Source organism: Tiliqua scincoides, chromosome 2 (genome assembly GCF_035046505.1).
Source record: "Tiliqua scincoides isolate rTilSci1 chromosome 2, rTilSci1.hap2, whole genome shotgun sequence".
Lineage (NCBI taxonomy): Eukaryota > Metazoa > Chordata > Lepidosauria > Squamata > Scincidae > Tiliqua > Tiliqua scincoides.
In genome coordinates this window covers 123,495,046-123,508,760 of record NC_089822.1, presented here as the reverse complement: position 1 = coordinate 123,508,760, position 13,715 = coordinate 123,495,046, and the positions used below count along the sequence as shown (strand labels likewise).

The window sequence follows — 13,715 nt, the reverse complement described above, 5'->3', positions numbered from 1 at the left end:
TTCCACTCCTAATGCATAACATTTTGTTTAACCAACAAAGAATGACAGAGGTAAAGAGGCAGGTTTCAGTTTGCAAAAGTGTTCCTTTGTCATACTCTGGTTCTCTAATTTCCACCCTTTGCTGTCAGCCTCCTTCTCTCAAGGTCTTCCCAATAACTTTGGAATACACATAAGACTTGTCTTCTTTATATCCCTCCTGTAGTACCAAGAGCTCCAGACAATGGCTGGCAAGCATGGAGATGACCTCCGCAGCACCAAGAATGAAATCCATGAGCTCAACAGGCTGATTGCCCGGATACAGTCAGAAATTGAGGCTCTGAAAGGCCAGGTCAGGAAACCCTTGACAATTCCAAACCAATTGCCTGATTATGATTGGTGGACACAGCTTCAGTTGAGCCTGAAGTGCTTTTTTGCATCACTGGCAAAAAAGGCAATTGCAGAACTTACCATCTACATGTTGACAGTGAGGAAGCTGAAGGAAAGAAGGGTGGTAAGGGATGAATGTGAGCCAACTGAGTTATAGGACTGGTCCCATTTGGGTGTGAGTATTGATGGGTTAGGCCAGCGGTTTTCAAACCCTCCAGGAGTTTGAAAGCCTCTCTAAGTTCTTGCGGAGGGAGGGGGGAGGCAGCAGCGTGATCCCCAGGATCACTTACCCAAGCCTCCTGCAGCCTGCTGGGGGTGCGGGGAGCCCTGTGCGACCTTCTGCAGGGCTGCCTGCAGCTTCGAAAGTGAAAGTGGAGTGATTGCGCTCCACTTCCGGTTTTGCAGAAGGGGAGCATGATTGCAAAGAGCTTTGCAAGGTCTGAGCATGTCAGGGAATGCATTACGTTGGCGACGGAGCTCTGGGCAGAGTAGAGAGGGCTGAGTTGTGACATAATGGGATATCCGGAGGGAGCGGGAAATCGCAGAGTGAGTTTTCTGAATGATGTTCAGCTGGAAGAAACATGACCTAGTGACCTGCTTGTTGACCTTGGGAGTCATGCTTGTGTCTGACGCTGAAGGAAGAGACTCTTCTGCCCAAGGCTCCTTTTGTGGGATGCAAACATCTTATTAAGTTGTTAATTATAGCATTGCATGTGCTTCGTATATTCATAATGTGCTGCTTTAGTGTCGTCAGCTGGGTAGATGCAGCAAACTGCTAGTAAAAGGCCATCTATGGCTAGAAATGTTTTTTTGCCTTTTTCCTCATTTATTCTGATTGCTAGTCAGGGGCAAGGCAGGGATGTTGGAAATCCTGCCCACAGTCACTGAGCCCAGTCCTATCCAACTTTCCAAAGCTGATGCAGCCTTGAGGTGAGGGAACAAGACCTTGAAGAGGTCTCTATGATGGTGTCCCCCCCCCACAGGATGCTAACCAACGCCCTGTTGGCATGGCTGCATCTGCACTGGAAAGTTGGACAGGGTTGGGCCCTGCATCTTATTGAGACTTCTGGCTTCAGTGGTTTCAGCTGGGCATAATCTTTTGTGCCTTCTTAGTATAATTTCTTAGCCACATGGGCTAGAAATTTGAAGGGTGGTTTTTTGTTTTTTAAATCCGTTTTTGCCTGGCCCACAGGTGTACATATTTGGTCCTTGTTGCGTATATGCAACATTGGGCAGAAATGGTTTAAAGTGAAAGCCGAGATTTCAGGAGTACTTTGTGCTCGGATTCAACAAAAGTCAAGTCTTCTGTCCTTTGTATGGAAGACAGAAGGCTAGCTTTCCAGTGCATACATGCAAGAACATACATACATATATCTGCTGAAATATTCTCTCAAGAAATGATTAAAGGTGACTGAGCCCTGCCCTCTAGTGGTAGGTCTAATATTGTGACAGCGCCAGTGATCCTATTCTAGATCACTGTGAAATTGGCATGTTCTTTCTCTTGGTGTCTCAGCTAGCTGTCTCCCTCTTCTAAAGGTTCTCAGGTGGCAGCTCTGGCTCAGAGAATCTGGACACCACTTTGTCTGGTGCATCAGCTGCAGCCCTTCCTGGAAAAGTCAGGTCTGGGGACTGTCATACATCCGTGGGTCACCTCCCAGTGAAGCTATTGCCACATGCTCTCTATTTGAGGAGGGGCTGGAAATGCAGCTGGTCTAGAATGCTGCCAGCAAGCTGCTGCTGCTGATTTGGAGTGTGTTGCTCCATCATGACTTGAACTGCATTGGCTGCCTCTTTATTTCTGATCAAGTGCTGTGGTTTGGACTGAGGTATTTAAGGAACCCTGCTCTTCCTCCATCCTGCTCACCCACTGAGGAGGCTGTTCTCCACTGCCACCTGAAGTGTAGTTTGCAGATTGGGATTTTCTCAGTTGCGGTCCCTAGATTAAGTCCTTCTCCCATTAACCTTTTGAAGACTGGTAAAGACTTGACTGAGGTAGGCCTTGAATGTATTTTAATATACTCCCTGGAATATGTTTCTCCAGTTCTTATGGTTGACTGCATGTTTTGATGTGTTTGTGGTCATCCTAAGATGTTGGTTGGCTTTATAGTCTTAACGTAGCTGCCTTGAGAGCATTTGGGCCGAAAAAGCAGCTTATAAGACTTAAATTAATAAATAACTGACAAACCCATTGAATGCTTCTCTCCTCTCAGCGTGCTAAGCTGGAAGCTGCCATCACTCGGGCTGAGGAGCGTGGAGAGCTGGCAGTGAAGGATGCCTCCAGCAAACTGGCCGAGTTGGAAGCTGCCCTGCAGGCAGCCAAGCAAGACATGGCCCGTCGGCTGCGGGAACACCAGGAACTGCTGAATGTCAAGCTGGCCCTGGATATTGAGATTGCCACCTACAGGAAGCTGTTGGAAGGAGAGGAGCACAGGTGAGGGCCAACTAAAACATGCGCTTCCAGCAACCAAATGTATGCCAATTATCCTGTTGAGAAGGGCCTGATCCTAATTTCTGGTCCTCTTGTCAATTACTATCCTTATTTTGTCTTTGGGGAGATGTTCAGGTTGTTATTGTTATTCCCCCCCCCCCCAAATATTAACTTCCCAGAGTCCTGCTTAAGTGACAAGGGCAACAATCATATGCACAGATTTTTTTGGGAGTAAGAACAAAAGAACCTCAGAATAAACATGCACTGGCTAACAAGTTTAGTTCCACTGAAAGCAACTGAGCTCAAGGCTGAAATCCTATATACACACTTACTTGTGAGTAAGTCCCATTGACCTCAGTGGGGCTTACTTCTGAACCGATACATATGCGTGTTAGCTTAGCTAACATCTCCCATTGATTTCAATAGGATTAAATTCTGTGACTATAGGCGCACTGGGGTCTGATGTTAGTTGTGATTCTTCCCAATTCAGCACTTGCAGGGAACTTTATGAGACTCAACAGAAACTTATTTTCTCTCCTTTCCCAGAAAGCTCAAGAGGAAATTTCATGAAATGAGAATGCAGGATGCACCTTCCTCTCTGTATTGTCAAGTTGTATGCTTATGTAACTTGACTGATTGAAGGGAGAAAATGCCAAATTAGCATTTGTGAGGTGTGCACTGACCTCTCCTTCCCCCCACTTGCCACTGTGCACATGCAGGGTGGAAAATTTTCATTCTATGGTGATTTATCCTTCCATGCACAAGCACGCTAATTGCTATGTGGTCGAGTGGCCATTCTTGAGACTTCAACTGAATCTCTAGATGTTGAGCCCGATACAGAGACCGTTTGATCTGTACTTTACAGCACATGCAGCTGCTTAGGAAGTGGCTGCCTTGCTAGAGTGCAGCACCTGCTTTGCATGCTGTAGGACCCAGGTTCTGTTCCTGGCAGCATCTCCCTGCTTGCAGTCTTGGAGAGCTGCTGCAAGTCAATGTACGGGCAGTATATTGATATTCTTAATAATGACTGATGAGACCCAGCGGAAGGCAGCTTCAGAAGCTGAGGATCCCTGGCCAGTAGATACAGTCTCCTTCTTCTATATAAGTTGCTGCCTGTGTTTTCAGCCCTTCTTTGCCTCTCCACCTCTACCATTCCTCAGTATTGTTTTGTTTTTGTTCTGTAGACTGGAGTCAGGGATGCAGGCTCTGAGCATTGAGACAATTCCACTTTCAGCTGGCTATTCCGGTAAGCAGATATTCTGTTTTGTTGAAAATCTGATATACAATGAATTGGCATGGCCATGTTTGAGGCATGAAATCTAAGGTAGCTACATGTGTTTTTTTTCGCCCTCAAAAAAGGACTCTCTTGCCTTTACTGTTGTTGGCAACCTTCAGTCTTGAAAGACTATGGTATCGCGCTCTGAAATGCCTTTAGCATCTCCACCAAAGGCAGAAGTTCAACAGATTAAGTTCCCCATCATGTTTCTATGCCAGAGAAAGGCTTGTGTGTTGAACTTCTGCCTGTCACACAGCTTTTAGAGAGCCTTGCCGAGACAAAAACCCATGGAAAAGATGCAAATGTGTAAACCCACAGGCATGGGAAACAAATTATTTCCAAGAGCTGATTCTAGTACATTTTGAATGTGGGAGTTCTTTGAAAATGGCAGTTTGAAATGCTAAAAGCAAATGATTAAATCAATGTGTGTGAAGATTACTTATATATTTGACTAGATTGTCTTTTTGCATTGCAACATCATAGTTGTCATTGCTAGTATTGCCACCTGACGAAGAAAAATGGTTTGGCTGCTCTTGTGCAGCCATAGAAATCTGCACATAGAAGTTTTTCACAGTATGGAAGTATTTATGATTATTATTGCCTCCTATTGTATGCAGATCAAGTTTCACATGAACATGGGACTGCTAAAGAATTGGTAACATTCACCCAAAGTGTGTAGGATCGTATCACTGCCATTATTTCTGGGTCAGAGGGGACTGACGTGTTGGCAGGATGACTGATGTGCCTTGGGATGGCCCGCCAGTGAGCTATGCCACTATTGAGAAGTTCCTTCTTTAAATGCTTCAATCAGTCCCTAAGTACACACTGACTTCTTGATTAAGGCATGGTAGGAGGCAACATTGCTCAAAAAGCCTTCCTATTAGGAGAGGGTGCTTATTATTCTGAGAGCTATCTGAGAAAAACTGTATGCATATTGAGAAAAGAAATGCAGCTTTAATTCTTAAATTAAAAATATGCATCTGCTACTTTGTTACATCAATGAAAATTCTTTGTAATTGGGCAACACTTTTTATAAAAAAACTAATTATTTTTTAATATGAGTATTTATGAAAGCTGTGGATGATAAGCACCATCTTAGCAGAAAGGAGTATTCCCACTTATATGGAGAGTGAAGGGCGAATGCCTCTTGCAAGATGACATCTGCTGCTACGTACACCTTCTAAAAGCATGGGAAGGATATTCCTTGTTCTTCAAAACGGTTGCTAAGATGCAAATCTGTGCAGATTTTTATCTGCACCGGCCCTATTTAGAACCAATTGTCCAATTTTTAGTTCAGGAAAATCTCCTTTGTGCCAAGTACCGATCCAGCTTCTCTGTGCTTTTTCTTTCTCCTTTCCAGGTGGCCGGTCCAGTGGGTTCAGTAACTACAAGGGTGGATACAGCTCTGGCTCTTCCTACACAAGCAGTGGCTACGCCATGAATTCTGCCCCACTGGAGAGCTCAGCTGTCACGAAGACCAAGGCCATTGTCATCAAAAAGATTGAGACCCGGGACGGGAAGCTTGTGTCCGAATCCTCGGATGTGCTGTCCCAGTGAGCTGCTGTTGCCCCCAATGTGAACAACCTGTTACAGATGACAGAGTGCCTTAATCCCAGTGAGCCTTCCATAGTGGGGCTGATGGGGTGGGAGCAGAGGATGGTAGAGAACTCGCCTCCCTTCTGACTTCCTTTTGCAGGTCCCCCATATCATTCCCAGGACCCTTCTCTTTCCCACTCCCACAGAGGGACAGTGATTTGCATCTTCAACCCCAGCAACAAATCTTTTCCCCTTGTTCCAGGCATGACCCTGTTCCTCCTAAGATCTGGGGTTATCAGCTGCTCATTGGGGGGGGGGGGGAAGCAGAGGCTGCTCTTGTAGCTCTAGCAGCAGCCTAAATGTCAAAATCGTCAGGCAGTGTCTGCTGCAGTGGGGAAGGAAGCAATATTGCCCCGCCAGCTGCAGATCCAAGTACTAGGAACACATTCCTGGCTTTGCTCAGTAACCAGCAGCACTTTGCATAGGATTCTTGCAACGCGCTAGTGCAGGCAGACTCATTTCAAGAGGGTCTTGCAGTCACCTGACATGCAGGCAGTACAGGAGGCACACTCCCAACCCTCCCTGGTAGCTGCATGTTGTAAGGGAATATCAGTAATTTTTTTTAGTGAGGTTTGTCTGTCACAGCTGATCTTCTCGTTGTGGAGCAGCTGAACCCAAGAAGGATTTGACCTGATCTCTTTTTCACATCTGGACCAGCTTTATAAATTGCCCCCACCTCATAAGAACATAAGAACAGCCCCACTGGATCAGGCCATAGGCCCATCTAGTCCAGCTTCCTGTATCTCACAGCGGCCCACCAAATGCCCCAGGGAGCACCCCAGATAACAAGAGACCTCATCCTGGTGCCCTCCCTCATATCAGAGGCCAGAAAGTGCTGTCATTCTTCTGTGTCCTAGTTCCCATCTGCCTATTCATGCTAAGTGGGGTAAATTGGCCTCCAGGTTGGTCAATCATCACCTTATCTCAGGGTGTCCAAAGTTTTTGGCAGGAGGGCCACATCATCTCTCTGACACTGTGTCGGGGTCCAGGGGGGGGGGAGAGAGAGAATTAATTTACATTTAAAATTTGAATAAATTTACATAAATGAATATATTAAAGATGAACTTATATGAATGAATGAAGGTAGTGCAGTAGCTCAAGGCCTTGCACCAGGCAAGGCTGACCTTTCCTTTGCTGCCACTGCTGCATCACTGACGTGAAACAGCAAGCAGTGCAGGGAGCCCTCATCCCACCGCTCACATGAGAGGTCAAACAGTCACCCTCACACTGAGAGCAGTTGTGTTGGGCCAGTGCAGGCTCCAGCAAGTCTCCAGAGGGCCAGAGGCAAGTCGCAAGTTGCCCCAGGGCTGGCGTTTGGCCACCCCTGACTTATCCGATCTGTATTCTCTCTGATAGCAAGTGAGCCCCCTCCCTTTAGGATTCTAATATGCCCCATTGCAGCTAGCAGAAGACTTATTTCATTGTTACTTTATGGCTTCTGCAAAGTGTAAGCCACACTTGTTGAACTTTTGCACAAAGGTAAATATGTGTCTTGATCCTGTGCATATTTACTAAGACATAAGCCCTATTAAAGTCATGCAGTCTTGCACCCAAACTAGGTGTGCCCAGAATTGCAGCCATAAAGACACTACTTTCAGACCTTGAAAGTACTTGAGGGGAGACAGGACTTGAGCAATACAGCATAAAACAGGTAGATACTAATTTGCTAATGTAGTTGAAAAGACCTGTATCTGGATCACTTACAGAAAACAAACTTAGGCCCCAATGGCAAAGAACCTGGACATAGGTTAGTTCTTTCCTTCATTGAGGCGCCAAATGACTAATTTAGGTGGAAGTGGGTAAGTTTATTTGCCAGACTTTTTTAAGGTGACATTCCTCTCCCAGGCCATTGCTAATTATATTCCTGTGTGGAATACAAGTAGGTCAAATATCATAGCTGCAGTTGTCAAAGTCTTTGTGTGAAAGGTTGTAAAAGCAAAGAAGCTGAAGGCTGTATTTTGTGTTTAAATGCATTTAATGTAAGAGAAGATGCGCCTCCTTTCCTTTTGCAGTTACAGCAGGAGCCCCCATTCCTTGTTCTGCTCATCTACTCACCTTAGTACCTTACCTTAGTTCCTTTGTCTGTGGTCCATGTCAGAGGAAGGAGCTGAGTGCAAACCACCTTGTCACTTGGTGGAGCACATGGCCAAATGATATGCGAATCTTTTTTCAAAATCCAGCTGGTTTCCATTTCGTTTGAAATAAAACCTTTGGTTCCAACTGGTTTTGGTGGAAGGAGATGGTCTATTGTGGTCTTCTTACTTTTTCCCCCCTCCCGGTGGAACAAATATAGTGGTTTTACATTGAGGAAGAAATTGCTCAAGTCTCTGCATTTTTACTCAGAAATTCCACTGTGATCAATGGATTTACTTTCATGTGAGTGTACCTAGAGCTGTAGCGTAAGGGCTTATTCTTGATGACTACAGTGGAAATTCAATGGGATTTAATGCATGGGTAAATGGGTGCAAAAGAGCAGACCATGTATACCACTTTTTAAACTTCTGACTTATTAAAATATGTTTCCTATTAAAAGAACGCCCCCCCCCCAACAGTTGACTTTGCAGCCAGCTTTGGAGGTGTTCCTTTTCACATGGTATCAGCGCAAAGCAAAACTGTCTTCTTCTATCAAGTTCAATAAAAGCCTTAATTACACAAACATGCCCACATTTCTTCTATGAAACAAAAGAGCATGTACTGTGCTTAAGAGCCTCACACGAGGCAAGTATGGGACTTGAGCTGCTTCAAAAATAAAATAGATGCTCAAAGCAGAAAAACATAAAATGAAATCTCCAGGAGTGGATTGTGATCAAGGTTATAAATGGGCCAAAGGAAGTATAATATTGCTCTGCAAAGGACAGGGTGTCTGTGCTTTCACTCGCTTGCTTGGCTGTGTCTGTGTCGGCTTATACCACAATTCTCATGCTTGAGCCATCAGTATGAAGTTTGGTCCAAAGTTGGAGGACACAATTCTTGATTTCAAGCTCACAGGAAAATGACGTCCTTCCGTTTCAAGGACCTCAGGGAAAATCTCTTGCTCATGCATGCATGATATGAGACATCCGTATTAATGCCATGATTCTCCACTTGAAGTTCAAACACCAGCCGGGCATGTCCCTGCAGCCTGCTTCACATCATAATACAATTTTGAGGACTGATATCAAAATAAAGTTAGTAGGCACATGGACTCCTGTTTTTCTCTTCCTCCCTGCCCTTTTGGCCCATAATGTTTCCGCTGCCCCCAAACCCTTCTCCCTGCCTATCGGCCTCTCCATTTTCCTGGCCTGAGCCTAACTCAGGAGAAAGGATACTTTTGACATCTGAAAAATCAACGGTTTTTTGAACTCCTCTTGTAGGTAAACTTGGACCTATAAACCTATCACTACATTAGGTCCATGGAACTGACAGGGTGAAGCTGTTGTGTACTGAGCCAAACCACCAGCCTATCAAGGGTCCTGTTCGCTACACTGACTGGCAGTGGCTCTCAAGGGTTTCAGATCCCAGGCTCTTTTCAAGTCTCAGTCAGAACTATCAGAAATTGAATTTGTATCAGCTTCCTGTATCTCACAGCGGCCCACCAAATGCCCCAGGGAGCACACCAGATAACTGCATCCCGGTGCCCTCCCTTGCATCCGACATAGCCCATTTCCATTTCATTAGCAGGCGCACAGCCCCTTATTTAACAACAAGGGTCTTGCAAGCAAATGTGGCATTGCCCCAGCCTGCCTCTTCCCTGGACTATGTTGTTCCACTTGGTTTTATCCAGCTGCCTCTTCAACATTCCATGGCTCCTGGGAGGTCACTGAGCATCCTCAGTCTGCATCAGGCTGGGAAAGGGGGAAGAGGCTACCATGACTTTTAATTTACAGACGTATGTACTTTTGTGTATCTAGGCCTTCCCCCTGAGTATGTCAAAACCACCATGTTGTCTTGGGCTTGCACTGCAGTCTGATTGACATTCAGCTGCCTGAGCTAGCTATCAGTAAATCAGTGCTTAGCACTTATGCAGTGCTTTCAAGTGGTTAAAGTGCTTCCTGCATCACACTGTGTTGTATTCCTTGCACCAACTATGCAAGGTGGGTCATCTCTGTACTGCAAATGGAGCGTGGAAGCTGAGAGGTAGCAGCTTTTCTACGACAATGTAGTGGCTTTTTCTTCCCCATTCCCATGGCTTTCATGGCAGAGGTGAAGTTCAAGATGGAGGTTTCCTGTTTTGTAGGCCAGCTACTGTCCTGCGCCAGATTTGCCTCTAAGGCCTGCACTATTTCACATTGCTTTAGAGCAAAATTCATGCCAGCACACTGGAAGGACAAGTGGCACTTTCTGTGTATAGCATTGTTAGGCCTGATTTTCTTTACCCATTAGCAGATGAAGTCCCAACCCTGACCTTGGACCAGGACTGAGACTTGTGAGCTTCAACCCTGCCCCCTTGGCACTGTCCAGATCAGCAGGGACATGCTCCGGGCTCCAGCTGCTGTTGATTATAGAAAAACTAAGCCTTTCAGGCCTAATAACACTTTAAGGCTACAATCCTATACAGTACACACTTTTCTGGGAGTAAGCCCCATTGCACATAATGGGACTTACTTCTGAGTAGACACGCAGAGGATTGAGCTGTTTATGTCTCATGTAACTTGGCCCTAAGTTCAAACAGTTGCCCAACAGTTGGGTTCTCTTAAGATTCTGTGCTCAGGCAAGAGCTGATGCTGCATTGGATTCAGGAGTGAGCTGAGTTGAAAGGGAAACTAAATGTTTGGTTGCTTTTTGCTTTCAGTAGTCACCTGGAAATTGATGCTGATTCCTGGAGAGCCCAGGATAACCCTGGAGGGTTGAAAGCCTAGAATCATCCTGTTGAAAATAATTTGCCATTGTATGCCCCATCATAGTGTTGCAAGGTGCAAAAACCAAGATGTTACAAGACATCCCAGATGTTGCACCGTAATCCCAGGTTCCAAAGCAAACTCAGTAGACAAAAGTGATCAAATTTTGAGCAGAGAGATGTGTATATGCTTTTTTGTTTTGCTCAAAATCACCTCTTCCTCACCCCATCAACTCATGTAACTACAGAAATGGAAACTTTGTAAATATGCATAGTAGCATAGAGATCTTCATAGCAGAAAATGTAGGTAGGTCCAATTTTATTTGTATTTAAGCAAATTTAGTGTATATGTTTTGGCCGTTACAATCAAAGATCTATCATGTTTACACTCCTAGTTTGCTCTTAAAAGACAGTGACTCACCTCAGTGATAGGTTATCTGAGCCTTGGTCCCTCTGATCCAAGATTTTACATAAGAACATAAGAACAGCCCCACTGGATCAGGCCATAGGCCCATCTAGTCCAGCTTCCTGTATCTCACAATGGCCCGCCAAATGCCCCAGGGAGCACACCAGATAACAAGAGACCTCATTCTGGTGCCCTCCCTTGCATCTGGCATTCTGACATAGCCCATTTCTAAAATCAGGAGATGGCACATACACATCATGGCTTATAACCCGTAATGGATTTTTCCTCCAGAAACTTGTCCAATCCCCTTTTAAAGGTGTCCAGGCCAGATGCCATCACCACATCCTGTGGCAAGGAGTCCTACAGACCAACCACGCGTTGAGTAAAGTAATATTTTCTTTTGTCTGTTCTAACTCTCCCAACACTCAATTTAAGCGGCCATAGCTTAGTGTTCTATGTTCAGTGCAGAAAGTTCCACCTTCAATCCTTGGCAACCTAGGGCGCAATCCTAACCCCTTGTGTCAGTGCTTTCCAGCACTTATGTCAGTGCTTTCCAGCACTGACATAAGGGCAATGCAGCTCTGAGGTAAGGGAACAAACATTCCCTTACTTTGAGGAGGCCTCTGTGAGTGACAGACATCCAACTGCAGGATGCAGCACATGTCCCATTGGCTATGCCAGTGCTGGAAAGTACTGACATAAGGGGTTAGGCTTTGAGCCCTGAAGGTACAGCTGAGATGCCTCTCCACTGGAAACTGGAGAGCTGCAGCAAGTCACTGTTAACAGTACTGAGCTAGATAGACAGAGCTTGCTGCCGTACTCCCAGTTTAGACCACTGGTCCACCTAGCACAGTGGCAGCTTCAGTTTGGGGTGGGAAGCATGTGCATGCATCAAATACTCTACTCCCCCCGCATCCTGGTGTCTGGGAACGGAGCAAAGGAGAGGCAACAGTCCTTCATTGCCAGCAGGACAGCGACAGATCACACTGTGAAGAGAGACTAATGCCTGCTACTGTCCCCTTCACACCAGCTCTTCTTGGGAATCCTCCCCACTGAGCCCAAAGCCACTGGCTGGTTTCCTGGGTGATGTTGGGGAGCAGGGCAGCGGGATTTGTCAGAGGGTGCCCAGGTAGGGATGGTCTACTGTTGCCACTGCTTCCCACTTCCTGCAGTGCCAATGGGGAGGTTTGTTAGGAGGCAGTGAGGAGCAGAGTGCCACAGCAGATCTTCCTTGTTCTTTCCCTGGTGCTTTTTAATCTTTCTCAGATGCCCCAACCCATTATGCAGTGTTTGGGACAGGGCGCCACAAATTGCAAAATGCCACTGGGGAAAGAACAAGGCGATCTGCTGCTCCCATTACTGGCAACTCGCTGCATAATAATGATGATCTCTATTTAAGCAGCTTGGCAATCTGCAAAGAAGAGACCTCATCCTGGTGCCCTCCCTTGCATCTGACATAGCCCATTTCTAAAATCAGGAGGTTGCACATATGCATCATGGCCTGTAACCCGTCATGGATTTTTCCTCCAGAAACTTGTGTCCAGGCCAGACACCGTCACCACATCCTATGGCAAGGAGTTCCACAGACCAACCACGTGCTGAGTAAAGAAATATTTTTTTTTGTCTGTTCGAACTTTCCCAACACTCAATTTTAGTGGATGTCCCCTGGTTCTGGTGTTATGTGAGAGTGTAAGGAGCATTTCTCTATCCACTCTGTCCGTGCCCTGCATAATTTTGTATGTCTCAATCATGTCCCCCCACATTTTGTGTGGCCGCAATTTGTGTGGCTGAAAAGTGGCAATCCTAGCCTTCGTGACTGGGACTCTTGAGGAATTTGAAGTCATGTGAAAATCTGTAAGTCCTAAGAAGGACTGACGCCTGATCAAGGGAGTCTGAGCAGATTTATCAAATTATATTTGAATTGATTGATCAGTTGAAACTCCCTAAATTGGCACATGACTAAAACAATAGCTGTGAAGAAAAAAGCACAACTTTGTTTTTAGATGCTTCATGTGTATGTCACAGGAGATGCCAGTGTGGCATCCCCTCCTGTGTGCGGGAATTTTTAGAAGTGCGGTGCCAATTAATCAGGGGGTGCCTTTTTAGTTGTTTTAAAGGGATTTCAACCTCTCCCTTTAATCAATTCATTGATTAAATGTTGCAGTGCTAGATATAAGCACCATAGTGCATGTACAGTAGTTTCCATGACCAAAGGTGCTTGTATTATCACTGGGGGTGAGGAAGCACAAAACTAGGGTGGGAATGTCACTTGGGAAAGAAAAGTTTTTAGTCTCTGCCAAAAGGTCTCCAGGGAGGGCATGGTTCTCAGTGCATGTCTCAGTGCAGTGTCAGTAGATATGCAGAGGATTGAGCTGTTTATGTCTCATGTAACTTGGCCCTAAGTTCAGACAGTTTCCCAAAAGATTGCAAGGAGTTCCACAGACCAACCACTCGCTGAGTAAAGAAATATTTTCTTTTGTCTGTTCGAACTTTCCCAACACTCAATTTTAGTGGATGTCCCCTGGTTCTGGTGTTATGTGAGAGTGTAAAGAGCAAATACATCAGCAAAAGCTATAAGAAGGACTGACGCCTGATCAAGGGAGTCTTAGCAGATTTATCAAAATATATTTGAATTGATTGATCAATTGAAACTCCCTATATTGGCACATGACTAAAACAATAGCTGTGAAGAAAAAAGCACAACTTTGTTTTTAGATGCTTCATGTGTGTGTCACAGGAGATGCCAGTTCCAGAAATCATTCTCAGATGCTCCAGCCCATTATGCAGTGTCTGGGGTCAGGACGTCCACAAATTGCAAAATGCCACT

At 45.5% G+C, this 13,715-nt stretch overlaps 1 protein-coding gene across 1 annotated transcript in view; it reads left to right on the top strand.

Annotated features, from left to right (window-relative positions):
• The window catches only part of KRT8 (keratin 8), a 124,462-nt gene extending 117,797 nt beyond the window's left edge, over positions 1-6,665 (top strand). Inside the window, exons 10-13 of the mRNA XM_066614598.1 lie at positions 203-328; positions 2,577-2,797; positions 3,979-4,040; positions 5,431-6,665. Of these exons, the coding sequence (XP_066470695.1) occupies positions 203-328; positions 2,577-2,797; positions 3,979-4,040; positions 5,431-5,627 (606 nt within the window). The 3' untranslated portion in view covers positions 5,628-6,665. The remainder of the gene's footprint in view (positions 1-202; positions 329-2,576; positions 2,798-3,978; positions 4,041-5,430) is intronic.
• Positions 6,666-13,715: the final 7,050 nt, after the last annotated feature.